This window comes from Podarcis muralis, chromosome 7 (genome assembly GCF_964188315.1).
Source record: "Podarcis muralis chromosome 7, rPodMur119.hap1.1, whole genome shotgun sequence".
Lineage (NCBI taxonomy): Eukaryota > Metazoa > Chordata > Lepidosauria > Squamata > Lacertidae > Podarcis > Podarcis muralis.
Genome location: NC_135661.1, coordinates 67415463 through 67441941, shown reverse-complemented (window position 1 = coordinate 67441941; position 26479 = coordinate 67415463). Strand labels below are relative to the sequence as shown.

The 26479-nt window shown below is 48.0% G+C and overlaps 1 protein-coding gene across 3 annotated transcripts in view; it reads left to right on the top strand.

The window, feature by feature from the left end:
• Positions 1 to 26479, top strand: part of SYTL1 (synaptotagmin like 1) — a 34999-nt gene continuing 8520 nt past the window's right edge. Inside the window, exons 1-12 of one of the 3 annotated variants that reach the window (XM_028738678.2) lie at positions 1 to 252; positions 429 to 476; positions 11008 to 11416; positions 13443 to 13591; positions 15446 to 15545; positions 17704 to 17752; positions 20894 to 20957; positions 21591 to 21682; positions 22822 to 22950; positions 25005 to 25171; positions 25622 to 25724; positions 26285 to 26446. In XM_028738678.2, coding sequence (XP_028594511.2) covers positions 11289 to 11416; positions 13443 to 13591; positions 15446 to 15545; positions 17704 to 17752; positions 20894 to 20957; positions 21591 to 21682; positions 22822 to 22950; positions 25005 to 25171; positions 25622 to 25724; positions 26285 to 26446 — 1143 coding nt within the window. In that variant the 5' untranslated portion in view covers positions 1 to 252; positions 429 to 476; positions 11008 to 11288. The remainder of the gene's footprint in view (positions 253 to 428; positions 477 to 11007; positions 11417 to 13442; positions 13592 to 15445; positions 15546 to 17703; positions 17753 to 20893; positions 20958 to 21590; positions 21683 to 22821; positions 22951 to 25004; positions 25172 to 25621; positions 25725 to 26284; positions 26447 to 26479) is intronic. The other 2 variants (XM_077932002.1, XM_028738679.2) reach the window with 2 other exon arrangements.

Sequence of the window (26479 nt, the reverse complement as noted above, 5' to 3'; positions counted from 1 at the left end):
CTCTCCCCGCTTGACTCAGCCTTAGCTCTCCTGCTAGGGCTGTTTCTGAGCTGCATTGAGAAAGTACAAAGGCAGGCAGAGGAGGAAGAGGAAAGTGGGGATGACTCAAGAGAGCAAACTTCTGCTTTGCTTGAGAAAGAGCCGGGGAGGCTCCTCCAGGATCCTTCTGCTGCCACAGTGACGCTCAGTCGCGCACACCCCACCTTCCTCTGGCCGGCTGGGTCTTGCAGGGTAGGGACCCCACCTGGGCAGGTAACTTCCTCTTTCTCCCTTCCCGTTGGCAAACGCTTCGGGCGTGAGGCTCAGGAGTCCCACCTTTGCAGGAGCATATGGGAGAGCTGAGACAGGATCCGGGAGGGAAGGAACTGTGTAATACGCTGCGGAGTTGGTTTGGCTCTCAAGTTTCTGCTTGTCTCTCTGTCTCCCAGATCCTGTTCAGCTGCGAATACCTGCTTGGGGAGTGCCTGGAGGGAAGTGTACGTATATTTGTGTGTGATGGCCGCTTGCCCATGCTGGTTGCCCGAGAGCTACAGTATGCATATGCTATGCCCGCGGTGCAATTTCAGTCATTTTAGGCTTGGATTTAATGGGGTACTTTTTTTTTTTTTTTTTGGAAAGGTTGTTACTTGACTTCACTGGTTTCAAAATGGGGTGAGCCAGCGTTTCCGGGAGCCCCCCTGCTCACTCTGCATGCTGTGGGACCCTTTTGCCACAAAATCCTGCCCTGCCCTGTTCTCCTGTTTTGATACCACTCAAAGCCACCACACTTCCCCTTTTGCATGGAGCACCCAATAAGATTGGTGGGGCAGGGTGTGTTTGCGTGAAAGAACGGTTGGTTTGCAGACCCAGCTCCCAAGTGATGGAGTCCCACTGAGAGAGGGGTCTCCTAAGGGGGTCCCCAGGCACCTCAGGGCTAGTGGTGCTGCCAGGGTGGGATTGTGGGGCAAAAGTGCAGAGCCCCCACCTGAGCAGGAGCAAGAGGGTCTCCAATCACAGCAGGGCCAATTTTACAATTTTAGTCTCTGATGTCAAGGGGAAGGTAAAGCTTGGTGGTGGAGCATCTGCCTTGCATGCAGAAGGTCTTGGGACTCCCGGTCTGAAATCCTCAAGAGCAGCTGTCTGCCAGTGCAGAGAGTACTGAGTTAAATGGACTGCTGGACTGACTCAGTGTAAGGCAGCTTCCTGTGTTCCTATGTAACCATTTTGAAGTAAGTGAAGGAATGCACATTACTATTTAAAGCTCCCCGGGCCCAGCCAGGAGACCATTGGCTCTAGAGTCCAAAATTACCAGAGTGCACTGCTATCCCAGAGGTGACACATGCACGACCCCAATAAAAACAGCAAAGGCAGTGAACTGGCAGTCGGTAGGTGGTCCATCCCTTTGCATGCAAGATCCCTGTGCTTTTAGCAGCTGGCGAAAACGGGAGCATTTTGTTCGGCTTGCGTTTTCATGCAAAGCTACCTGATTTGCAATTCCTGAGCCAGTAAAGAGGGGCGAAGGCATAGCTGTCCTTCAAAATGCACATTTTTCTGAATTTTTGTAGAGCAGTTTGCCAAACCAAAAAATGCAGAGATTGGTGAAAATGATGTACGAAACTGCTCTGTATTAGAGGGAAAGGTTAGCAAAAAGCTTATATTGGATAAAATTGGGCACCAAACTGCATATTTTAGGAGAAATTGATGTGAAAACGCATATGGATTTTGTGCAGATTTTTGTGGGGGAAATGGCCAGTTGGTACAGAAACAGGGTGAACTGAACTTGAGGTTGGTAAAATGAGAGCATGAAAGAATCCAAATTTGACAGATTCACGTATCCCTAGATGGGAATCAAACATGGAGTGGTGTTGCCTGTCATCACCCCCTTTGCTCTGATACAATTTGCTCCAGGACAGTAATGTTTTTTCCTCACAAAATGTGCAAATGCTTGACCAGGTTCCATGAGCTGTTAAAAACGGTGACTGTAGTGTCCCACCCCAGAGTTGGGTGCAGATAGATAAAGGAAAGTGCAATGGGCTCAAACAGCACTAGGTTCCTTCTCCTTAGGTTAGTCGGAATTTAGAGGGACATGAGCTGTCTTAAAGCAACAACTACTGCTCGTATTTGGGAAGAATGTTCTCCTTTTAATATTTTTCTTGTTTCGTTCCCTGTTTGATAGCCTCAGAAAGTAAACAAGGGCACCCTTAACTTGCAGCCCCTCCAATTAAGATTGGCCTTTATCTGTTAATCAACTAATTGTTTAATTGATTAATCCAATTAAAGTTGGCAACCCTCATGTTTAATACCCTGAACTCATTTGTATGGGGTGTGTGCTGTATATAAATGCATATATGGCTGAGGGTGTTCTCTGTTTGGCTAAGGTGTACCTGTGTGTCCAACAGGTGGAGTTTTGTAGGTGCTGTTAGTGTGTCACGGGGCTATTTGCAAAAGTTTGATCAGCTTGTGCATCTGGTTGTTTTTGCTTCTGCTGTGCTCTTCTGTATTTTGTGCACTGTATACTGCTTATTTTCCTGTATCCCGCCCACAATAGTGGCTGAGCACCTCTCTCTTGTTTCCATCCAAGACAGAAATAGAACCACAACCTGAACATATTTAGGAGTGTGGTAAGACTTCAGCCACATTGGTTCCTTGTGTGAGGAGGAGGCATGTTTGTTTGTGTCTGTAAAGGTCCTAGTTCTTCAGAAGAACTCTGGTCCTTGAGTTTGTTTCTGGCAATTTCCTCAAGACAGTAGTCATCTTTGCCTTCAAGGGATGCTCATGGGACCACGATCATTTGAGACTGAGGGAGTCTGCTTAGCTCAGTTGGTTAGAGCATGGTGCTGATAACGCCAAAGTTGCAGGTTCGATTCTCCGTATGGGACAACTGCATATTCCTGCATTGCAGGGGGTCGGGCTAGGTGGTCCGCAGGGTCCCTTCCAACTTTACGATTCTGTAATCTCTCACACTTCCATTTGTCGTGTGATGAGTAAGCATGGGTCTGAGAGCTTTCCTGTCAATATTTCTAGGCTTGGGTCTTAGCAGTTTTCCGTTTGCCCCGCAGCTTTCCTCAGAAAAACCTGATTGACATTTGCTCTGATTTCGCAGTAAGCAGTGGGATTCCCCAGAAGGGAAGTGGCAGGGCAAACAGAAGTCTGGATGAGCCCTAATATTTTCTGATTGTCTGGGACTGCAGTGGTACCTCTGGTTACGAACTTAATTCATTCTGGAGGTCCGTTCTTAACCTGAAACCGTTCTTAACCTGAGGTACCACTTTGGCTAATGGGGCCTCCCGCTGCTGCTGCGCCGCCAGCACACAATTTCTGTTCTCATCCTGAGGTAAAGTTCTTAACCTGAGGTACTACTTCCGGGTTAGCGGAGTCTGTAACCTGAAGTGTTTGTAACCTGAGGTGTTTGTAACCCAAGGTACCACTGTACTGGTTGCTGAATTGTAACACTTGGACTGCAGGTGTTTTATAAACCTAAAAGCATGTATGTACCTTGGAGTTGTTGGTTTCTTCCTGAACAGTCATGACTTTAGTCACTGTGAAATTTGAAGAACTGCTTTTAACTACCTCAGTGTTTCTCAAACTTGGGACCCCAGCTGTTGTTGGACTACAACTCCCACCATCCCTAGCTAGCAGAACTGGTTGTCAGGAGTGATGGGAGTTGTAGTCCAACAACAGCTGAGGGGCAGGACCCAAGTTTAAAAAACACTGAGGTAGTTAAAAGCAATGCTCCAAAAAATGTTTGGCCTTGGTTACATTCACACCATACATTTAAAGCACTAGGATACCACTTTAAACAGTCATGGCTTCCTGAAAAGAATCCCAGGAGTTGTAGTTTGTTAAGGGCGCTGAGACTTGTTAGGAGGCCCATATTCCCTTCACAGAGCTACAATTCCCATAGTTCACTGTGAAGTTGATTGGGAATTGTAGCCATGACTGTTTAAAGTGGTATCACATTGATTTAAATGCCATATTATATAGAATGGTGATGCCTTTCTAGCATAACAGCTTCTTGTTTCTAAATCACATGGAAAGATCCAGGCCTTGTCTAAGCTGGTTCTTTCTTGGTTGTCTGAACACAAAAATGCTGAGCTGCTGCCTTTCATCTCTTACTTAAGTGCCTATCAAGATATGAAATGTTACTTTAATGTGTTTGAAGTCTTTAAAAAAATATTTGCAAAGGTAACAAAAACAAGAAAAGAAATGTGTTTGAGTTGCAGCAATCGCAGAATACATACAAACATATCCAGTTAAGGAGTTGGGACCGAGCAACGGGAGCTCACCCCGTCGCAAGCTGTCTGCAGACAAACACCGGCTCCCTCCCTTTACCTTTTTATCCAGTTAAGATTTAAGGTAACATCCACATATTGAGCCCGGGGGGGGGGGGGGCTTTAGGCCTAATCTGCACTATGCTTTTAAAGCAGTATTAAAGGTAAAGGTAAAGGTACCCCTGCCCGTACGGGCCAGTCGTGTCCGACTCTAGGGTTGTGCGCCCATCTCACTTAAGAGGCCGGGGGCCAGCGCTGGAGACACTTCCGGGTCACGTGGCCAGCGTGACAAAGCTGCATCTGGCGAGAGTATTATGCAGTATTATGCCACTTTAAAACACCCATAGCTCCCCCCCCCAATAATCCTGTGAACTGTCATTTGTTAAGGGTGCTGCAAGTTGTTAGTAGACCTCTGTTCCCCTCACAGGGCTACAATCAGGGGTGCCTAGTGACAGTGCCCCCCCCCCATCACTTTACCACACACCTTTGTGCCAGAAGGATGGGAAACTTCTGCATTTGATCTCACTTCAACAGCAGCGGTTTGTCACCATGCAAATAAAGTATATGTCATAAACCCCATCGTAGGATAGACTTCAGTGTATACAGCCTATTAATCACTCCTGAGTTTTTATGAAAGGAAACTTGACGAGCCATTGTGGCATAGTGGTTAGAGTGCAGGACTAGGACCAGGGAGACCAGGGTTCAAATCCCCCACTTGGCCATTGTTATAAGGAAAAAGTTATCAGTTGCAAGTTGTTCTAATGAACAGCTAGAGTGAATCAATTCAGGGAAGGAGGCGCAAAAGGTGCTAGACTCTTAGCTGTGCCCATAAGGTGGCCCTGCTGCACCCCTTTCCTCCTTCCTCTGCTGCACCCGGATGGAATGGCCTCTGCCAGGTTTGGGCTGAATATGATTCAGATGGATTGGGGAGGACAAGTTGAGACGGGCTGCAAGCGGCACACTCCTGAAGGGAGTGGGGAGAAGATCAAGGGAGAGAAGGGTTGGATCTCTTTTGCAGGTGGCTGGGGATGAAGCTTGCAAAACAGCCTGACAGCCGCCAATCTGCCTGTGGGGCACTTGTTAACACAGGGTGGCGGGGGAGGGAAATGGGGAATTCCTTCTTCCTGTCCCAGGGGAATGAGTCCCTCAGGGTGGAAAGCAGGCTGAGCTGGGCTGGTTCAGAGTTGAATGTTGATTTTCTGGGAAGAGCACTAGGCAAATCCCGGGCTGGATCTCTGGGTTGGAGTCGAGACCCGTTTCCTTGTTCGTCGGCGGGGCAAGGCACTCCTCCATCCCCAAAACAGTGGGCAGGCCTGCCTGCCTTGGGGACGAGGCACATCCCATTCCACAAGCCAAGCTGTTTACTCAAAATGCCATTATGCAAAGTAAGGCATTTATGACCACAAACTATTTGCAGAAACAGTTGCATGCCTTTACAGTTGAACCTCGGGTTACATACGCTTCAGGTTACATATGCTTCAGGTTACAGACTCCACTAACCCAGAAATAGTGCTTCAGGTTAAGAACTTTGCTTCAGGATGAGAACAGAAATTGTGCTCCGGTGGCGTGGTGGCAGCAGGAGGCCCCATTAGCTAAAGTGGTGCTTCAGGTTAAGAACAGTTTCAGGTTAAGAACAGACCTCCAGAACGAATTAAATACTTAACCCGAGGTACCACTGTATTGTAGACGGAAGTGTTTGGAACGAGTTGGGGTATGTGTGGAAGTGGAGACCTATGAGTTGCAGGGGCAGAGAGAAAAGCAGTTGAAGGAGCTGGGTGTGTTTAGCCCACAGTGTGTCTTTTAACAGAGGGGTTGGGAGCCTCTGGCCTGGGGGCTGAATTTGGCCCTCTAGGACTGTCTATCTGGCCCTGCTCTGTGCCCTCCTGGAGTTCTTTTGCCTGGCTGACCTGTGATAATGCCTGTGGCTTGGCTGAGTTGTGCTTGCAGAAACTCCCTGCTCTTGCCCAGCTTGGATGTCACCTACGGTGCATAGGTAAGAGTCCCACCCATTGCTCTGCCCACTTTTGTCTCTGCCCCTTCTGCTTTTCCTCTGGACTCACCGACCACTGGAATGTGGCCCCCAAAAGGTTATGTATTTTAGATGTGGCCCTCAGGCTGAAGAAAAGTTCAGATGGAACATGCAGAAGCCAAAAAACAACAACAGAAGCTTTCTCCTGATCTGTCATTATTTGACGCTCTCTCTGCCACTGGCACATGGGGATAACCTGAAGGAGCGGAAATAATTTTGAATGCTGCTTTATAAAAATGGAATAAATGTGTGTCTGCTCCACCCCTTACTCATCAAGCACTACCCCTGAGCAGCCAGGTGCAACCAGGCTCTGTTTCCTGAACCACCAGGTATTGCCCTTTGCCCTCTGGTATTAGGCGCCACAGTTCTCCAATCAACCCTGTCTCTGTTTGAGAGAGCTTTGGCAGAAGTTTTGGGCAAGGGAAAAACAACCAAGACTGGCTTCTTTTTTTGTCAAGCAAGCCGGTTGCCTCATTCTGGAGATAATGATATTTCTGGCTCTTTCTTATGCAAGCTTCCTCCATCCAGTTGCCCAAGAATGCACCATATCTTTCCCAACACAAGCTTCAGGGGGAAGCTAGAAACTAGATTGCTGACTGTCCGAGAGGAGGTGGATGGGGGCCGGGGGAGGTGACGTAGTCTTAGATAAAATGTGGTTGATATAACCCAGGGCCAGGGGTGTGGAACCTCAGGGCTGCGTGGCCCTTGGAACGCTTCCCCAATTACATTCTCTCCTCCACTGGCCACACCCCTCAGTGGCCCTGGGGTGGGAGTGTATGTAGACTATAGCCTACAGGGCAAAGGAAACATTCACATTTATTGCTCCGCCCACTTTTGTATGTGGCCCTCAGAAGATTGTACAGAAGGGAATGTGGCCCTCATGCTGAAAAAGGTTTCCCATCTCTGTAAATAACCTATAGTAATGAAACAACATTGCCTGTTTATACTCCGTTCCTGTGATTCAGTAAGCAATATTGTACACCCCTGAAATTTCTTGCCACCCATTGCAAACAATGAGTACTGTCCTGACCCAAGATATTTTTTCTGCACCAAATTCCCCGCTCCTGGCAAGGGGTGGGGGGCTGTCCATTACCCTGGTGCTTCATCGGATGCTATCCTTGCTCTGAAAAAAAATCCCGGATCTGTACTTCCTTGCATCTCACCATAACCTACCCACTGCTACACTACAGATTATAGGACTGGGCCTATGCTACAAATGATCAGAATCTCTGTATCTTGGCATTCTTGACCAAAGTGATTTTGAAATGGGCAGGTTTAGTAATTAACAGAGGTTCCCCCCCCCCCCGCCCGACTACATGGCCCTTAATAGGAAACACCTGCCGCAATGTCTTTGTGATCACCTGCATAATTGCTAAGCAGTGAGGCAAAAGTTGGAACATGGACAAACCTTTTTGTTTAGTGCCTGAACGCTCTTTAAATAGCAAGCAATGTTTAACCGTGTCTTGGGCTTGAACCTGAACCGGAGAAATGTTGTGGGAAGGGAGCAGCAGACTGGAAGCTGTGAGCTGAGCCCGTGTGTGTGTGTGTGTGTGTGGAGGGAGAGGCTGTGTTTGTGCAGGGTGTGATTCTTCGCAGCAAGATCTTGCCCAAGTAAACTTCAGGTGGCTGTAAAAAAGGAAAAGCCCATTGAAATCTCTCCAGCATGCAGCTGTGTGTGTTTGCAAGGAAGAATGCCCCAGAGTTCCATCCTGGACTTGGGCTGAAAATGAAGGGAGTGCATGTCTCTGTGAGGGACTGAAGAAGTGGTAGCAGTCTGGCAAAGCTTGCCCAGCTTTCATGGGGAACCACAGACCCAGGAGCTGAACGTGGCCCTCCAGACCTCTTCATCTGGCCCCTGGAACTTTCTCCAAGCCGCACCTCTCCCTGGCCCTCTTGCTTGGCTAGAACAGTGTTTCCCAACCTTGTGCCTCCAGCTGTTTTTGGACTACAATTCCCATCATCCCTTGCCACTGGTCTTGCTAGTCAGGGATGATGGGAGTTGTAGTTCAAAAACAGCTGGAGGCACAAGGTTGGGACACACTGGGCTAGAAAGAGGGGGAGCTAGCCCATTGTACAATGGTAAAAGTTGCATTAGTTGCTCCACCCACTTTTGCCTCTGGACACATGTGCCTCCCAAAAGGTTGCTCAGGAAAGAATGCAGATCTTGGGGTATAAAGTTGGGCCTCCACGCCTACTCTAGGCTTAGGAATCGCTTGTAACACCCCAAATGTGGAAAGAAATTGAATGTGACCATAAAAGTAACCCTACTTTCATAACAGCTGAGCTGAGGGTCACCCAATAAAGCTGAATGGTGGGAGATTCAGGACATGCAGAGAGAAGCCTTTTTCCACACAGCCCTAGGGATGGAAGGATGTCTCAATTTTGTTTCTCCTCTTTCCAGTCTTAAATTAAGTTCTCCACATGCTGCAGAAATTCGCATAATAATATACATATATATTTAATCCCTCATGAAAATTAACCAGCATCTTAGTATGGATTTTTGGCTTTGGGAAGGGGGTGCGAGGGCTCTGGGATGCAGCCAGAGCCATCACAGCTTTTGCACAGATGTGGTGGGAACAAATAAACCGAGAATGGGTTTCCTCTGCTCTCCATTTGTTTATTTATTTCCCACCCAGCCATGCAAAGTTGTGGTTGTGTAAGTACCTACAACACCCAGGATCAAAAGCGACATGGCTCTGAATGGCAGTTACTGGGGAGCCACTGCCTCGTATAATCTACTTGTGGGCTTCCCATGTCCATCTGAATGGCTAATGTAGGGTTGTTGGACTAAATGGGTGTTTGGCCTGATCCAGTAGCGCTCTTCTTTTAGTGTTTTAAACTAATCTGGGTGTTCACATTATCTGCTATAGATAAAGGCACAAACCACATCACATCCTGTGATCTGTCAAACTGGGTTTCCTGCTTTGCTCCCTGTTTTGCGGGTTGGGGGTAGCAGAAGGTGTTTGTTGCACAAATGTTTGCATCCCACTGAAAAGGTACAACCTCCCTGTAATTGTTCTGGATGGCAGGATTATCGTCTCGTCTACATGTTTGGGTGCTGAATCGTCACCAGTGTATTTCTTCCTTTCTCTCTCTTTTTTGAATATTCGAATATTTTTGAAGTAATCTCTGAATGCTTGATATCTGTATTTAACATGGGATTTCAGTACTGAATAACACTCAGTTCAGAAGTGGTGGCCAGGGCAAGTGAAGAGGCTATGTTAATATGACTTGAGTAAAAATGCCTCTTCCAGATTATTGAGACATGAACTTTTGTCGCTTAGGGGCTGTTTCATCAGATACAGGAAGTGGACCAAGAAAGTGTCAGGTTGAGGCATCCTGCACAATAGCACGCTGACAAAGCAAGAACTCAAGGCAACAGGAATGTGAAACCCACATCCGCATTATTGTAGCATTTTCTTTTGGTTTTTGCATTTTTCTTGATCTTTAGCTTCTCAGCCTCTAAAATGCACCTTTTACCTTTAGATTGGTATAGGCTAACAGGGGTACACATCTGGAATACACATCTATAGATCCTGTCCAAGGTATTTTGGTGCCCAAGGCAGAATTATTTCCCCTAGTATAGTGCATTCTTATTGTTCGTTTTCACTAATAGGTATTTGTATGCGCAGTTTACTTTAGTATATGTATTTTGTACACATTACTGGAGTGCAAAATTTGGAGAGGTGTGAATTACAAAGTGTTTCCCTTGCAAATTGTACTGGAAAGTGCAAATTAGCTAGGTTTGCCTTTGAGAACTGAATTGAATAGACTACTTAACATTTAGGGGAGGAATTCAAAATAGTTTTAAAAATCCTAAAACATCATAAAATTATAACAAAATGCAAACACATAGAGCGACTGTTTAGAGTGGTATGTTATAGCTTTAAATGTAAAGCACAGGCAAGGCCTTAGTTCAGTCTGCTTGAATTGCACCCCTTGAGTTGCACAGAAGCTGTTGCAAAGTGTCCTGCTTTAGGGCACTCCCTCTGCGTTTTTCTTCCACTGCGTTTCTCTTCCATCTTCAGGATGCAGCACAGATGCACTGCAAGTGTGCCTTGTTTCTACTCTAGCTGTGTCTCTTTCTCCGTAAACACAGTTGGGGTTGAGTGACTTGTCATAGTGCCCCTGCTGTGTCTAATTGTTCCATGTCCACAGTTCGGCTTTCCTTTGAAAAACCAGAATCCAGAAGCATTGTTATTCAGATGCTTCCCATGCTCTGGCTGTAGAAGCATTTCCCGCCAGTGTACAGCTGAACTCCTGAAGCAGTTTTTTGAAGAGGTACTTTGGGCTGTAGTTGCTACCATCCTTGACCCATGACCATAAGGATGGGAGGGTGTTGCACAAGGGGATGTTTAAAAATAAGGACAAGGAATCCATGTCAACAGATTTCTTCTCAGAAATCACCTGGGGAGACATTCTCCACAAAAGCAGTACTTGGTAATGGGAAACAAACCCTTTAGTTTAGGTACATCAATATAGCACAGATGTAGAACGGTCTTGTTCGTCATTCCCTCTTCCCTCAGGGAACTCTGGGAACTGTAGTTTTGTGGGGGGAAGGCTAGGGATCTCAGACAGCAGTCTCAGAGGCCCAGCCGACTACAGTTCCCAAGGTTCTTTGGAAGAATTCATGGCGGTTCAACTGATTTTTAAATTAACATCAATGTGTTCCGCTTGAGAATGAGCTTCTGGCATTAAAATTGTGTCTTTCCTGCCTTTCTCTTTCAGCTGGTTGTGGCCTTGTCTCTCAAAATGGTCGATCAGGACGGAGTGTAGTCTTCCATGGAGCGTCACCTAGAAGGCTTCTTGAGAGCTGCTGCTGAACCTATGGCAAAGAGTGGGATAATAATACTGGCCTGCTGGATGGACCTCCCGTTTCCATGTCACAGGATGATGTAATGACAAGCCAAACCAGAAGGGCCTTTCAGAAGAGCAGCATTTAGACCCTGGTGAAGTTGGCTTGCGACTCTCACAAGGAGTACTTCCCTCCCCCCCCCCCCCCGCCCTCCATGGATCAAGACATTGGCATGGACTCCTTGCTGGACCTCAGCTTTCTGACTGAGGAGGAGCAGAACGCCATTGCGGAAGTGCTGCGAAGAGACTCGCAGCTGCGGATGTCGGAGGAAGGACGCATCAGGTGAGAAGCAGCTTTGTGGTGGTAGCTCCAACATGTATGGACACAGAGGCTTCCTTATACCAGGACCAACTGATGGAGTCTGGTCCATTAGCGCACTGCCCCACCTGTTGGGGTCCGCTAATCGGGCCCAAGCTGCCTTGGTCACTGAAAAGCCAATAAATGTCGTAGGCAGAGGAGATTCCCATAATCACTAATTTATTCAGCTGAGTAAAACAGAGTGGGCAAGCCACACTCACCAGTGTGATGGTGAAGCCGTCGCAAATAGCCTTTGTTCATACTTTTTATAGGCACCCCCCTCCCTTTCCCCCTTTCGAGGTTCCTTGTGCTGATTGAAACAGGACACCCTGCCTGGAGACCTTGAAGGGGAGAGTTGGCTGGCAGAGGGAGGTTTTCCTGAAAATCGCCCAGCAACATTATCTGGTCTTCACATATTTGTGGCTCACCCTCCTAAATTCTAAAGCAGGCAGTTTTTCGCAGAAGCAAAATGGCATCAGTTAGGCTAACCAAAAAAAGAGGACAAGGACAGGCCTCTGTGGCTCTTCCTGAGACCCCACACACCAACCCCAGTCTGCCCTCCACCTGCCTTGCTTGCCTTTCTTACAGTCGTTCCAGGTTTGTGGCACTGACAGTCTCAATGATACCCTTGAAGAACTCAGCAGGGAGGAGGCTGGGGACAAAACTAGACTTAGTGGGCTCTGCTAAAAAGTGAAAGATATACAGCTGAGGAGAAAATAACAGGCTGAGAACCTCTCCCTCTCTTTCTCATTATGGCAAGTGGCTGAAAAAGCAATACAAAACAAACTGGCTAGGCTGGTTTATTTTGTATTCTGCCACTCCCCCCCCCCCCCCCGTCCTAACCTGAGTTCTGTTAACAAAGGAGCACACTTTCTTTAGCTGGAATGGAGCAAATCGTAGCTATAATTCACCTGAGTCAGTAAAAATTCTGGGAGGGGCCCTGGCTCAGTGGCAGAGCATTTGTTTTGCATGTACAAGGTCCCAGGTTCAATCCCCAGCTTCTCCAAGTAGGGCTGGGAGGGAACCCTTGCCTGAAACCCCATAGATCTGCTGCCAGCCAGTGTAAACAATACTGAGCTAGAGAGCCCAATGGTCTGGTTTGGTATAAGGCAGCCTCCTTTGATTCTGTCTATATAGGAAGGAATTGTTGGGGGCAGGTCGAGGATGAAATTTTTCAGTCTGTGGATTCTCTCTTCGTGGGCATTTGGCATGGAATTTATGAGGCACCTTTGGCAGGATTTCCTAGCTCAGCTGCCAGAGTGGAAATGGTTTTCAGAAATGGTTCTGAGCTGAAATGGTTCTGAAATGGTGATGGCGAGCTGCAGCTGTTGGCAATTGCTGAAGATGTGCCTTTTCACCCGGGCCTCAGACACCTGTGATGTATGTTTTCAGGCCTCACCCTGTTCCTGTGACTGCAATTGGCTTTAGTTGTTTTTAATGCTGAATTTAAAATTGTTGTAAACTGCCCTGGGAACTGCTGGTAAAGGGCATGTCGTAAATTTTATTTTTATTATTTCATATGAGCCGAAGCCTGCAACAAAATGTTGCAGCATGAAGTGCTTCAGTTCAGAATTCTAGCCAGCCAGCCATGCCTTCTTCCAGGGTGCTACCATTCTGTCACCCCACTCCACAATTTTTCACTTCCTGCCCCCAAAAGTCAGTCAGCCAGCATTCCATGGCCCAGATGGCAGGGCAGGGGGAGCTTTGACTCTCTCTATATTTGAACTACAGCTCTCATCATTCCTGGCTATTAGCAGTGCTGGCTGAGGTTGATGGGAGATGGAGTCTATCAACATCTGGGGGTGGGACACAGGTTCTGCATCTCTGGGATATAGGATAGGGTTACTTTTTCTGAGACGGTCGACACAATATTACATACGTCAATTCAGAAGTAACTCCCATCGAGTTCAGTGAGGGTTACTCCCTGGTAAATGTGCCTAGGAGGTTGCAGCCTGAGGTTCTGCTCTAGAGAAGCAATCCTCACCTGCCTGCTTGTCTTTCTTCCCTCAAGCAAACTGCGCGAGTCTGTCTCGGATCCCAGCTGGTTGAAGATCCTGTCAGGGGACTGGTTCTGCGATGTCCGTTCAAAGCGGCACCGGCACAATCATTTTGGCTCAGACATTGTCCGGGCTTCCATCCGTCGCAAGAAGAAGCCCAAAGGTAAGGGAGAGAGAAGACCCTCTTCCTGGCTGCCATCCCTGCAGTGCTAAAGCGCTGATCTATCTCCTCACACTTCTAAACCAAAAGGGATGTGAGTGTATTTAAGTCCACAAGTGGGATGGGAGAGTCTGTGGTCCTTCAGGTGTTGTAGAATAGGGGTGCAGACCTGTGGGCTGAATGTGGCCCTCTGGACCCCTCTATCTGGCCCTCAGAAGTTTCTCCAGTCACATACCATCTCCCCGAGTAACTCCTCTCACTAGCTCTGCATTGCATTCTCCTTGAGTGTTTTTGCTGGCTAGAATGTGCCCTTGAACACTTAATAATAATAATCATAATAATATACGTATTACCCACCCTTAAGCCTAAGGTTCATGGGCATGTTACAGCATTAAAACACAATATTAAAGACAGTTTAGAATACACACACAAAGATATGTACAAGGTGTGACTGGAAAGTTCAGTGAATGGTCGCAGAAATCGTACAGGGAGAAATATTTGAACATACAATCGGCATCGGAAACCCAGGAAATGCTCACAATTGTGTACTGAGATGAAGCTGTAACTCGAAAGACAGTGTATGAGTGGTTTAAGCGTTTCCGTGAAGGGCGGCAAACCATCGAAGATGACCATCGGTCTGGCAGGCCCTCAACAAGCAGAACGGCGGCAAATGTCGACAGAGTTCGTGAGTTATTGATGCGGGATCGGCGTTTGTCCGTCCGAATGATGGTGGAAGAATTGCACATTCCACGTGAAATCGTTACTGAGGTTACTGAGTTGTCCCACCCCCATATTCTCCCGATCTGGCCCCACCGGATTTCTTTCTTTCCCCAAAACTGAAATCTGCACTGAAATGGCACAGATTTTCCAACATTTCACATGTCCAAGCTGCTATGATGAGGGAACTGAAAGCAATAAGAAAAGAGAACTTCTCCAGAAGTTTCCAACAGTTCTATGAACGTTGTCAATGGTGCATTGTATCAGAGGGGGCCTACTTTGAAGGCCTGTAAGGTATGTATGTTCAAATATTTCTCACTGTCCGATTTCTGTGACCATTCACCAAACTTTCCGGACACACCTTGCATTTGTGTGTGTCTATATTTATATGGGTGGTGCTGTGGGTTAAACCACAGAGCCTAGGACTTGCTGATCAGAAGGTCAGCGGTTCAAATCCCCGCGACGGAGTGAGCTCCTGTTGCTCGGTCCCTGCTGCTGCCAACCTAGCAGTTCAAAAGCACATCAAAGTGCAAGTAGATAAATAGGTACCATTCCGGCGGGAAGGTAAACGCCATTTCTGTGCGTTGCTCTGGTTCGCCAGAAGCGGCTTAGTCATGCTGGCCACATGACCTGGAAGCTGTACGCCGGCTCCCTCGGCCAATGAAGCGAGATGAGCGCCGCAACCCCAGAGTCGGCCACGACTGGACCTAATGGTCAGGGGTCCCTTTACCTTTTTACACACACACAAACATCTGTCTCCTCTTGCTTGCTTGGATGGAGGATAGAGATGGGTGTGTGCTGAAACTAGCCTGCCATACAAGGGTAAGATTTACATTCATTGTCCTGCCTGCTTTTGCCCCTGGCCCTGCCCACCAGTTGCATGTGCCCCCCCCCCCCCCCCCGAAGGAAATGCGGCCCTCAGGCAAAAGACTCTTCCTCATCACAAATAACATGAGAAGAGTGTGCTGGATCAGGCCAATGGCCCATCTGGTCCAGAATCCTCTAACTCACAGTGGACACCCAGATGCCTGTGGGAAGCCTGCAAGCAGGACCTGAGCACAGGAGCCCTCCCCCCCCCACTCCCCCCATGGCTTCCAACAAGTGACATTCGGAGAGACACAGCTTTTACTTATCACGAAGCAGGTGAACAGAACCCAAAGCAACGAGCCAGCTTAGGAGACCTGGAGGTGATCAGTGAACCCCCAGCGGAGGAGGAGAACGCGGCGGATGCAGTGGACGGGTGAGAAGCATGGGCAGTTTGGGTGTGTGGACGGGGGGACCTTGCCTTTTCATTAAGGAATGTTGGCTCCTCCAGGAGAGAGGGTCAAATGTCTAAAAAGAGCGTCTCACCCCCATCGTTCAGCCCGGACACTGAGGTCCAGTGCCAAGGGCCTTCTGGTGGTTCCCTCACTGCGAGAAGCCAAGTTACAGGGAACCAGGCAGAGGGCCTTCTCGGTAGTGGCACCCACCCTGTGGAACGCCCTCCCACCAGATGTCAAAGAGAACAACAACTACCAGACTTTTAGATGATATCTGAAGGCAGCCCTGTGTAGGGAAGCTTTTAATGTTTGAGGCATTACTGTATTTTAATATTGTGTTGGAAGCCGCCCAGAATGGCTGGGGAAACCCAGGCAGATGGGAGGGGAGAAAAAATTTATTATTATTATTAGTATTATTACTACTACTACTACTACTACTACTACTACTACTACTACTACTAAAAGCTGGTGACTGTTCTTAGGATGAATAGCATCAGCTGAGGGCCAAACGACATCTTATGTGAACTGCCGGGCTACCAGTCATGTCTGGGTCATAGAGGGGGGAAAAATCAAATCCTTGGTATTAAATAATGAGAGCAGCTTTCTTTAAGGCAAATTGCAGCATAGCGGTGATTTTTAGTCAAGATCACAGCTGGGGATGAAGGGTTATACTTTATGGAACTCACTGGAACTCAGTTCTGGCACCTCTCAGGTGGGCAGCATGGCCATTCTAAGAGAACAAGGGAGGTGTTCATGGTAATTTTTGGCACCTCTTTTTCTAGAAAGAAATAGCACTGGTTATACCACCCCTCCCTACTGGTTGTGGTCCTGATGAAAACTGGAGGGGCTTTTGCACCTAGGGTTACCTTTTTAAAATATCCTGATGTGTCTGATAGCCGAGCAGTTAGCATAGCATACCGTTTAACCCTAAATAACCAAGATGGATAAAGAAGATAAATATTTTTAAAGGAGGCAGTGTTTTAGCACAGGACTGGGGAACCTCTGGCCCTCCAGATGTTGGTGGATTACAGTTCCCATCACTCCTGATTTTTGGCCCTGCTGGCTGGGGATGATGTCAGAGGCATTATCTGGACGGGCCAACATCTCCATGATTTAACACAGGCGTTCCAAAACTGGTGTGTGGACCACCTGTGCTTCATTCAGGTGGTCCATGGCATGTCTGTGGATTTGAGATTGAAGACAGGAGTTAACACCTGCATCTCATCAAAGGTTCATATTGATTTTTAATTCTATTTGTGTTGCTTCTTTTATTTCTTACATCGTATTTTATGTTTTACAATATGCATTCTGTGGAATTTGAACTGTAATGCAATAACATGCAGTATATAAGGAATAAAGGAAGCAATAAAAATACAGTCGGAAATCATGCAGCATCTAGCACATCACATCTACAACAGGCAGAAGAATCATTAAGTGGTCCACTAAGACCCTAAATAATTTTCAGGTTGTCGATGGGGGCAGATGGGGGAATTTGGGAACCACTGGCTTAATAGAATCTTGTAGCTACAAAGATGAGGCTGCAATCTTAAACCAATTTACCTGTGCATAAGCCTCAATAGCTTCTGAGTAGGCATGTTTAGAATTGCATTGTTTAGCCAAGTTGCTGGGCAAGAGGAGAGGGCAGCAGTGACTGCTGTTTGCCTTTATGTAAGCAGGGGGCAGATTCCTGCAAAGAAATATGGCGTTTAGAAAACCAAAAGACTGAGTACATGTCTTTATCTCCTTTCTGCACTAGCGGAATGTGTTTGTGATAAGGCTGTGGTCTAAGTTCATCAGAAAGTCAGTGAGCATTAGCTGAGATTGGCATTGGGGCTTAGAGGCTCACCAAAGACCTTCATGACTTCCAAGTGAATTATCAGCATCCTTTTATATGTGTAAATGTGTTTATATTTGAATGTATTTTTTATTCATGGTTAAGAATATTGGGAACTGTACTTTACCCCTCAAAGAGCTACAATTTCCAGCAATGTTAACAAACTACAGATCCTAGGATTTTTCGGGTGTGTGCTCAAATGTATGAGGTGGATGCAGATCTTGCTCCTTGGAGAAAGAAGAAAATAATTTTATGGACCAGAGAGCTTTCACCTAAAGAGGGAAAATCTCTCCATTTCTTCATAGGCTCCCAAGTGAGACAGATCCTCAGCCATCCATGTCGAAAGAGACTCAGGTGAGTTCACTTGGCTGGTGGGGTGAGCTTCACTGTGATAACAAAACCTATTCGAGGGGGCGGGGAATAGGAATATAGAAAGCTGCCTTACACCACTGGCCCATCTAGTTCAGTACTGCCTGCACTGATTGGCAGCAGCTGCCCAGGTATTCAGACCAAAAGGTTAGTCCCGTTCGGGGTAGATCAATTGAAATTAATGGGCAAGATTAATTTAGGTCCGCTAATCCCAATGGGTCTACTCTGATTTCAGTTTAGTTGGATATGACCCCACGAGTCTTTTCCAGCCCTACCTGTGGATGCCAGAGATTGAACCTGGGACCTTCTGCCCACAAGGCAGATGCTGTCGTGCTGCACAACAAGCCTTCTCCTCATCTCCCATTTATGGAAGGGCATCTAACATTCCAAGTGGGCTTTGATATTGGGGCTTGTGTTTCAAAACAAAAGTCCTGGAGCAGCACCTAGCACATTTTGAACCAAAGGAGTGTCATACTGCATCGCACCAAAGGCCTCTCTATTTTTCCACAGTGGCCAATAGTCCTCTCCCACCTGTGTTCCCCAGCGACTGGCATACTGTCTGGAGGCAGGAGATAACTAGCTTGTCTAGCAGCTCTTGATAGCCAGGCCTTTAAAGCCTATTTGAAACACATTCTCTGCTCGCTGCCTCAGCAGGAATACAGTAGTACCTCGGGTTACAAACACCTTGGGTTACAGACTCCGCTAACCCGGAAGTAGTACCTCGGGTTAAGAACTTTACCTCAGGATGAGAACAGAAATCACATGCCGGCGGTGCGACGGCAGCATGAGGCCCCGTTAGCTAAAGTGGTACCTCAGGTTAAGAACAGTTTCAGGTTAAGAATGGACCACCGGAACAAATTAAGTATGTAACCAGAGGTACCACTGTACTGGAAATTGTAGTTTACTCTTCACAGTCCTGCAGTTCCCGGCACTCTTAACAGATTGTAGTTCCCAGGATTCTTTGCGAGGAAAAATAAAACATGATTTTGAACATGCGTGTGCCGCCTGAGTCAGACCGATGGTCTGTTTGGCACAGCATGTCTACTCTGACTGGTAGCCAGTCTCCCAAGTTCTCTTATGGTCCCTGGCCTTTCGTCTTAGCATTTTAGCAAGAGATGACAGGTGCTAAACCCGGGGCTTCCTGCATGCAAATGTGTCGCCGCCACTGAACTGCGGTCTCTGCTGTTGGTTAGACACAAGCTCAGCGGTTTCTGCTTGAGATAAAGGCCAACTTGAGCTTTCCAAACAGTAAATCTATCTTATCTGTTGTGTGTGTGTATAAATAATTATCTGTGGCCAGAGCCAGAGCCAAAAAAGGGGTGGGATCTGTTTTCCCTCCTTCTGCCACTGCTTCACTCTCTCTTTCTGCCCCTCCTTGCCTTTCAGGCTGCAGGGAGCAGGATGGGAGGGAAATGTATGACCTGATAGCTTGCAGAAGGCTTTTGAAGATTGGGGGGGCATGCCCGCCTCCTGGGCTGGCTGGCCCTGCACATTTTTCAGGCTGAGGAATAGGTCACGGTGGTGCCCCCTGCCCAAATTTCCCCTTCTATGTTCAGAAGGCGGCTGAATCTTAGCCCATACCTTGGCCACATATTTAAAGCGCTCTTATTACCCATTAAAGGGACGCAGATGGCGCTGTGGGTTAAACCACAAAGTCTAGGACTTGCCGATCAGAAGATCGGCGGTTCAAATCCCCGCGACGGGGTGAGCTCCCATTGCTCGGTCCCTGCTCCTGCCAACCTAGCAGTTCGAAAGCATGTCAAAGTGCAAGTAGATAAATAGGTACCGCTCCGGCGGGAAGGTAAACGGCGTTTCCATGCGCTGCTCTGATTTGCCAGAAGCGGCTTAGTCATGCTGGCCACATGACCCGTAAGCTCCCTCGGCCAGTAAAGCAAGATGAGTGCCGCAACCCCAGAGTCGGTCATGACTGTACCTAATGGTCAGGGGTCCCTTTACCCTTTACCTTTATTACCCATTAACAGTCATAGCTTCCCCCAAAGTATCCAGGGAGTTGCCGTTTGTTAAAGGTGCTGAGAGTTTTAGGAGACAACCCTATTCCCCTCGCTGGGCTACAATTCTCGGAGTCTCATGGGAAGAGGGATTGCCTCTAGGAATTGTAGCTCTGCGAGGGGGATAGGGGACTCCTAACAGCTTTCAGCCTCCTTAACAAAAAACCAAAGGTTTTTAATAATAATAATAAACCTTTATTGTCACTACACCATCTGTGTGCAGTGAAATTAAACAAGCCCCCCAAGGAGCTGTGTGCTTTAATTATATGGTGCGGTTGTGACCAGGCTCTTAAATCTGATGTACAATGAGGTCTCCAGGGTTTGTTCGGTTTGTAGGTGGGCAGCAGCATGGGGAGGGACGCTTGGGGGAAAATGCCTGTGCTCCTTCTCTGAGTCGGCTCGCCTCCTCTTGGCTGCGGTCATCGCTGCCTCTTTTCTTGCCCTCTCTCTGTGTGTCCCACCCACGCAGCCGCCCAAAGGAAGAGCACAAGCACAGGCGGGGTGGGTGGGGGGTGGCATTCTTCCATCTCCGTGCTCTGTTCATGCTATGAGAGGATTTCCAGGGATTGGCAAAGGGCTCCCCTGCTGGGGCTGGGCCTTGGTAGATGTCTGATGATGCCAGCTCATCCTGACCCTGCCAAGAGGTCAGTGGGGAGCAGGCAACAGAATGACACCAGCTGTCGGCGCTCCTGAAAATGTCAAGGGACAGATTTGGCTCCCTGAATGAAACTTCAAAATGAACATGCTTTAAAAACAACAACAACAACCCAGTTCCTCATTTTAAGAATCAGGCTTCCTAAAACCTACAGGGAGAAGGAGGCTGGTCTTTGTTTGCATTACTCTGAATGCAGAAGGCAGCAGTTGTTGGTTTTGTTTTTATGTTTTTCACCTACAGATTGGTTGCCTGGGAGGTCTGAGGTGCTTTCATTATCTGTGCTCCTTTGGCATGAGGGTCACAGATCTGCTTTCTGGAGGGATGGGTGACAGTAATTGATGCTGTTTGCATATGCAGATAAGAATCCAAATACATTTCCTATTATCAGACCATTTGTAGTCATTAAACCCAGCTTGCGGCTTTTCTCTCTCTCTCTCTCTTTCTCTTTCTCTTTCTTTTTAGATGGCTGACTTGACTCTGCAAGATGTGATCCAGTCCCCAGAGCAGATGCCTGAAAACAAGCCAGGTAAAATAACAGCATCAACAACAGCACCACACACAGGGTGGTATTCAATTACATTTTACTCAAGAGTAGACCCATTGAAATTCATAGGCCTAACTTTGAAATGTTCATTAATTATGGTGGGTCTACCCTGAGTAACACATAGTTGAATGCCACCCACATATTAGTGTGTTTGCATGCATGAGAAAAAGCAGAGGTTAAGCAAACTAGACTATTATTGAGATGGTGATTTCCAAAGTCCCAGGGCAGGTTGCAGCACACTTTTAATTCAGTTCTGCCTCCCTTGGCGGTGGCTGAAAGGTGTGTGTGACATGCAGCACAGTGAAGCTGAGGTTCCCAAGCAATTTACTGCCTTGTACAGCATCATGGCTGGCTGAGCCACCCATCAGGAAGACCCTGGTTCGAATTTCACCACAGACCATTCATGGTGAAGTGGCTTGATAACGCCACAGCCTCTTAGCCTCAGTCCTTCATCAGTATTATGGGAGTCGCCTATTGGGTTGTTGCAAGGATAGCAAGAAGACGGTGTTTCTGAAGCTCTTTGGAGGCTTGGAAGCACGATGCCCTGCTATGTATTTGCTCTTGCACAGAACTGAGTTTCCGTCCCTCCCCTAATGTCCCTATCCTTTAATGCAGAGAGAAGCGACTCGTTTAGTAGCTTCAGCTCAGAGACTGGAGAAGAGGAGCAGCAGAACAGCAGCGTGCCAGCCATCATGGTCACCATGCAGGTATGAGGTGTTGCTAGGCAAGTCAATAACATCTTCCCTCTGGACCAGGGGTGGGCAACCCGCAGCTCTCCAGATGTTGTTAGACTACAGCTCCCATCAACCTCATCCTGTAAAGCCGGTGACCAGGAATGATGGGAGTTGTACAGTGGTGCCTCGCAAGACGAAAAGAATCTGTTCCGCGATTCTCTTCGTCTAGCGGTTTTTTCGTCTTGCGAAGCAAGCCCATTGACAGCTTAGCGGATTAGCGCTACAGCGGTCTAGCGGCTTTTCGCAATCAGCTGTTAAGCGGCTTATCAGCGGAACAGCTGATAAGTGGCTTAGCGGCTTAGGAAAAGGGGGGGTAGCGGAAAAAACCCGCGGGGACTCGCAAGATTTTTTCGTCTTGCGAAGCAACCCCATAGGGAAATTCGTTTTGCGAAGCGCCTCCAAAACGGAAAACCCTTTCGTCTAGCGGGTTTTCCGTCTTGTGAGGCGTTCGTCTTGCGGGGCACCACTGTAGTCCAGCACTATCTAGAGAGCCACAGGCTGCCCACCCTTGATTTGAGCTCTGTGTACTCTAAATAGAGGCCTGAGTACACAAGCCAAGTAAAAACTATCGTGTGTCCTAGTTCATGGGACTTGAGACTGGGTTAAGATTTATGTTCTTTCATGAAGAAATTGAGTGGCTGTTTTGTTTTTGTTTATGTCATCATATAATTATAGAGTTTTCTCTACCTTAATTCCCAATCTGGAAAATCGGGTACAACCTGTCCATCATTTACCCTCCATTGGAAGAGTTGAGGGTTGTTATTGTTGTTTAAAAAAATCACTCCTGCGGCACGGAAAGCTCAGCTCTGCCTGCAGCATTGGTATTTGAGTAGCTCTCTTACTCAGTGGGGTCCTGCAACTCAAAAGTCCAGAAATTGCCCTGTTATTCATAGGTGCTACATTGTAGGAAGGCTGTGAGGATAACCTCCCGTTTTCCTAATTGTTTTCCTAGAATCATAGAGTTGGAAGGGACTCCAAGGGTCATCTAGTCCAACCCCCTGCAATGCAGGAATCTTTTTGTCCAATGTGGGGCTCAAACCCATGTCCCTGAGGTGAAGAGTCTCATGCTCTCCCAACTGAGCTGCTACCTACCTTGTCTTTTACATCCTTAGAGCAACGAGAGTCTTGAAAATGGCCAGGAAAGCACTTTGGATACATCACCACCAAAGAACAATGCAGTGGGTTCCCGGAATAAACTGATGAGCACCAGTTCCTCGTTTTCCAGTCTAAGCTCATCCACAGTATGTGACTGGGGAGGGGTGGGAGGAGCAGTGGCTCAGTGACAGGGGCAGCTTTTTAGCATGGGGAACGGAAGAGAAAATATATCGATTTTCACTTTGCAATCTGCAAGGGGGCTATCAGGGGAGCAGGTTCATCAACAGGTCAGAAGGGAGACTCAAAGTCAGCTGTTTTATTCAGGAAATTAGTATACCACAGATATCACTCAGGGGAGGTGCCCTCAGTGAAGACATTGCCAAGACTGGCCCTTGACACCTCCTCCTCCTTCTAAACCAGAGGTTGGCAACCTAAGGCCCATGGCCTGGAAGCGGCCCATGAGGGTCGCTTAACCAGTCCATGAGCTGCCCCCAAACAGAGCCGCACGCTCGGTGAGCCCCCATGCCCCATGCTAAACCGGCGCAATGCAGCGCGGGGACTTTCTTCTACGGCTCCAGAAACAGCTTCTGCGCATGCCCAGACACCATCAATTGTTTCTGCACAGGCATGATTTTCGGCTTCTGGGCATGCGCAGAAGCAATTTCCGGCGCCACGGACATGCGCAGAAGCAATTTCCGGCGTTGCGCTGCGCTGGTCGGGCCCACAGAGGATCTCCACGGGAGTGATCTGGCCCTATGCCCAGTAAGCCTTGCTGACCCCTGTTCTAAACCTTTTCCGGATGTCTTCCAAGCCGACACAAATTCTGGCGGGTAGGAGCTCCGCCCACCCCACCCCGGGCTTTTCTTGCTTTCTGTTCAGCTATGTGTAAAGTTCTGTGTGACCTTGGAGTCAAGGGAGAAGGGGAGCTCAATGCAGAGGGACTGGGCAACTGTGAAACTGTTGCCCCTCCTTGTCCTCTCCTTCAGATCCTGAACTCAAATTGTGTCCCTCTGCACCCAGTCCTGTCCTTGGAGGGCTCCCTGCCTCTGGGTCGTCCTCTTCACTCAAGCCTCCTGTGTCTTCCACCTCCCAGCTTCCTCCCTCCTCTGATCTGTCTTCTGCGTCCCACCACCAGTCCCCTGGGTCTGAGCCTTCTTCCTCCATGGCTTCCCTAGGGGGTTTCTCAGTTGGAGCCTCCCACCACTGGTCATCATTCCCAGCCAGTTCCAGACAAACATCCCCCCATTCATTTCCCTCCCCACCAACCCCACAGTTCATACGATTGGGAAGTGTGCGCAAAAGTCCATAAATGAAAATGACACACACAAATACATTATATTTGGGGAAATTTCTTGGACGAATGTGTATGCTAGGTATTTTTCACATGGACTTAAAAAAAAATGTAGACTGATGTGGAAATGGGCGCGCACTGAATTTAAGATTGGAAAAATACAGAAATTGAGAAAAAACCAAGATGTAATTCTGTCCATTGCTAGTCTCCAGGAGGACCCTCTCTTTTGGAAGTAAAAGCACAGATTTAAAAAAAAAAAAAAGGTAGGGCAGTGAGGGTAGGAGACGACAAAACTGTACAAAGAAAACCATAGAATCATAGAACTGTAGAGTTGGAAGAGACCATAAGGGTCATCTAGTCGAACCCCCTGCGATGCAGGAATCTTTTGCCCAGTGTGGGGCTCAAACCCACGACCCAGAGATTAAGAGTCTCATGCTCTGCCAACTGAGCTATGTGCCCTTTTAAAGGGAGGTTGTCACCTGCCCTGGGGTAGGCATCCGATTGGTGAATAGAATTTTTTTTATTTCAGAAATCCCTGTGGAAACCCTTAAAATTGCCATTAAGGCTACAGAAAATGAATTGGCTCCCAAGGCCCATCAGGCTTAGATGAATTGATTTCTAGTTTCAGAAGTCAGATTTGCATTTCCCCTCTGCTCGCACCAAGGATTTCCCCCCTTTTGTTTCTTAGCGAGTGGCAAAGTAATTTATTGCAACCAAGAGCAGGATTCCTTTGCACAGGGTACACTTGGGAATAATGAGCACTTTTACATGTTCTCTTTCATTTTCGCCTGTGAAGGCTCATTATGGAGAGCTCTGGGCTCATCCCGGATCTCCTGTCCCTCATCCATGCTCTCTGTTTGGATCCTGCCTCTTCTAATTTTGACCCTGATCCCGCCTGCTTTGTTGCAGATGAGTGGCAGCATGATGAGCGTGTTCAGCGACAACGACATTGGAAACGTGGACGTCCGTGGCTGCATCCAGTTCTCCCTGCAATATGACTCCAGGAAGAAGGCGCTGCATATCCAAGTCATCCAGTGCCGAGACTTGGCTGAAGCCAAGAAGCAGCGATCAGATCCGTAGGTTTGGGGTTGGGGGGCTTAGAATTGCAGAGTTGGAAGGGACCCCAAGGGTCATCTAGTCCAGCCCCCTACAATGCAGGAATCTCAGCGAAAACATCCATGACAGATCACCATCCAACCTCTGCTTGCTCTTAGCTGTCACTTGTCAGCTTCTGTGCAACTCCCTTGATCTATCCAAGCAGCACAAGTATTGTGGGTGGGTTTTTACAGCAGGTGCAGGGAACACCAAACCCAGGGGACAAATGGGGCCCTCAAGCCCTTTCTGTTTGGCCCTCTCCCCAAACCACACCTCTCCCCGGCCCTGCTTTGCGCCCCAAGAGTTTTTGCCTGGCTGGAATGTCTGATGACGCCTCTTGCTTGTAGAGCATGTGTGATTGCATGTAGAAATTAGCCTAGCTAGCACACCAAAGTAGCATTTACACTGCTGCTCCGTCCTCTTCCTCCCAGGTACGTGAAATCCTACCTCCTTCCCGACAAATCCAATCACAGTAAGAGAAAAACTGCTGTCAAGAAGAGGAGCCTAGATCCCATCTTCAACGAGACCCTTAAGGTGAGGGTTGTAGCTCCTAGTGGTGTGAGAGCACTTTAAGGAGGATATGGATGAATTCAGGCCCATGCAGAGAGAGGGGAAGCCAGGTACACTTGCCCTTGGCCTTGGAGGGCTAAGCTGGCAGGGGGGCCTTGCCAGGGGCCTGCTGGACTTGCATTGTCATGCCAAGAATGCCCTGTTTTTCCCAGCCGACGGGGGACTCCTGCCCTGGCCCTCAGACAAGCTCTGCATGGGCCTGGGTGAACTGGAAAGGGTTCAGAGGACTGCAAGGAAGACAGTCAGTGGGGTATGGGAAAAGAGTCCTGTGAGGATGGGTTGAAGGAACTGGGCATGTGTAGCCTGGAGAAGGGAATGCTAGACAGGGAATAGGATACCACTCTTTAAGTATCCAGACTACCCCGGGGCAAAAGAGGGCTTGATTGCCCCAGGCGACAGGACTACATCTTACGAACTTAACTTGCAGAAGGGTTGATTAGGCTCGTTCCCATTGTTTTGTTTCATTCTCCCTTTTCTTGCTTCTCTCCTCTTCCTGCACTCCTGCAACATTCCTGGCTTTGCAGTACAAGATTGAGAAAGCTGACCTGCAGGGCCGGATCCTGAACCTCTCTGTCTGGCATCACGATGCCTTGAGCCGAAACCTCTTCATGGGAGAAGTGGAGATTCTATTGAATTCCTGGGACTGGAGCAACACGAGTCCTCAGTGGTACAACCTCCAGCCTAGGGTGAGTTTCCTCCATACAGAAATTGCAAAATGA